Raw genomic sequence first — 2500 nt, 5'->3', positions numbered from 1 at the left:
ATAAGCTGGATGTGATGGCCACAACAGAACACTTTCCCATGAAAATGTCTGACATGCAAACGAAAAAACGCCACGACGGCTACAACCCGTTCGACGTGGACGAGAAGGGCAGCTCCCTCGGTTCCTCGGGGATGAGCGAGGAGAGCGACAGCGGCGTCATGGCCTTCCTCAGGAGGTTCTGCGGATGTCTGTGCCCTCGGCCGGAACACCCTCTCCTCTCCAGCAGCGTCACTCACAGGAAAATATCACGGTAAGACATTATATTAGATGCTACGTTAGGATTAAAAACTTTCGGATGTGTTACGTAACTGTATGTTGCAACTGTTTAGCAATGACAGTAATTGTTGAGCCAAACAAAAATCTTGAATTTTTGACAGTATTTCTATGAATCCCGAAGGGAACCGTGCCTCTACGGTTTTATGACGGGTTCGTATTGTAAGAACCCCGTCATTATCTTTATTTTGTCGGAAAAGTTGACTATGGGTTAAAGGTAGACGGTCGTTTCGCGTTATTTATTTTTTGTTCACTTGTCTGAGAATGATGTCTAGCATAATATTTTGGAATTCGAATAATTCTATTAGGGAAACGTTTGCCTTGCTTCTAGAGTGGCTTCCACCGACTCCTTGACCAAGGAGGGCATAGGCATCTTAGAGAGGCCTCCAGCTTCTCGCCCGACGCCTCAGGAGCAGCTCGCCCAGGCCCGCGCCCAGCATCGCCTCTACTCCGCCCTCACGCCCACCGCCTTTGCTCAGGCGCCTTATCGGGAATCTGGTAAGTGTATTGCACTGCCTCATTATAAGTTCTCCGAGAGGCTTTAATCTCTTGCATGAGATGAGCCCAACCCCCCCTCCCCTCGTCATCGGAGAGCAGGTGCTCAAACGATGTCAGAACACCTGTACCGGCGACCCGCGTCATTTCGAGAGCAGCTGCTGGCGGGATCTGCCTCGGAACTTGTCCTTCAAAACACGTTTTCAGAGCACCAAGTCTGGAGGAAAGACTAGCACAAGTAAAGTTTTCAGGAAAAAAATACACATTATGGTGATATATCAAAAGTTAATGTATAAATGAAAAGTCAAGATTGTACACAAACGTCAACAAAGCAGCTCACAAGCAGACCCACAACAAAACTACATATATCTCTTTGACACACATACATACTAGTGCTACAGGCAGACACATGGATGCCTTTTCCTGACCCACATACATAATTAGAGTGTCAGTGTCGGGAAAATAGGAGAGGAGGGGGGGAGCCCGCACTTGTCTCCCCCCCCCCTTACCGATTAGTACCCTCGCCCACCCACTCACGTGATTACAGGTAACACAGAACGAATTACTCCATGGAGGTGACTGGGAGTTTACTTATACATTAATCTACATGCTGTGTATGTTTGTGTATAACTATATGCGTGCTTGTAAGATAGAGAGAATAAAATATAAAATTAGCATAGGCAAAATCAGGACACACACAGAAAGAGAGAGAGAAGAGAGAGAGAGAGAGAGAGAGAGAGAGAGAGAGAGAGAGAGAGAGAGAGAGAGAGAGAGAGAGAGAGAGAGAGAGAGAGAGAGAGAGAAAGAGAGACAGACAGACAGACAGACAGACAGACAGACAGACAGAGCTTAATTCGCAATCCAGCAGCGAACAAGCATAAAGAGACACGCGCAGACCCCCTGGCTGAGGCTGACACAAATTCCCGCCGCCATCCCGGTGCAGAAAACCGGGCATCTGATTTCACTTTTGTTCTATGTAATATAACGAAGAAAGCTGAAAAATGAAAATGTCTTAAGAAGCATATGGTATCAGTCAGAGGTGACTTTCGCGAGGGAGCGTAAATGGAAGAGAAGATTTACACGCTATATTATCGTTCATGTTCACTTTCCTTTGAGATTTTGTAACACCATGGCGCACTTCTTAGCGCATGCAGAATTGTGAAAGATAGCTAATGCACTGAAAAAAGGAAGTATTTATCAAAAATACGATTATTTTTTCCATACGTCTGCCTACCGTATCATGTTTGAAACCCTATGCTCATGTTAGACCCTGGAAATCACACATGTTGGCGAGCAGAGGTGACTCATGCTAATTAAGTCTATCGCTCACTAGTCGCGTCTCACATGAAATGAGTCATTTAAGGGATGAGGTTCTAGCCTTCGTACGGAATTCTATTGAGCTACAGTGCTAGGTTTAACCGTAAATATCCTAGGCTTCTACAAGCACAGACACGCATTCACAGACACGCGCATACACACACACACACAAACACATACACACACACACACACAAACACACACATACACACACACACACACAAACACACACATACACACACACACACACACAAACACACACATACACACACACACACACACACACACGCGCGCGCGCACATACATCATTACATGATATAATTGCCAGGCATTAGAATGCTAACCGCTGCCATGTTTAATGATAAGTGGTTGGACATTAGGTTGATGGACGGTATCATAAGGGCTGATTGCACAT

General features: G+C 45.7%; 1 protein-coding gene across 1 annotated transcript in view; it reads left to right on the top strand.

The window, feature by feature from the left end:
- The window catches only part of LOC125044165, a 14581-nt gene that overhangs the window by 277 nt on the left and 11804 nt on the right, over positions 1–2500 (top strand). Inside the window, exons 1-2 of the mRNA XM_047640621.1 lie at positions 1–250; positions 605–771. The exon at positions 1–250 is cut by the window's left edge and continues 277 nt beyond it. Coding sequence (XP_047496577.1) covers positions 15–250; positions 605–771 — 403 coding nt within the window. The 5' untranslated portion in view covers positions 1–14. The remainder of the gene's footprint in view (positions 251–604; positions 772–2500) is intronic.

The sequence above is a fragment of the Penaeus chinensis genome, chromosome 3 (assembly GCF_019202785.1).
Source record: "Penaeus chinensis breed Huanghai No. 1 chromosome 3, ASM1920278v2, whole genome shotgun sequence".
NCBI classification, from domain to species: Eukaryota; Metazoa; Arthropoda; class Malacostraca; order Decapoda; family Penaeidae; genus Penaeus; species Penaeus chinensis.
The sequence above is the reverse complement of the archived record's forward strand: the minus strand, read 5'-3'. Positions and strand labels throughout refer to the sequence as shown.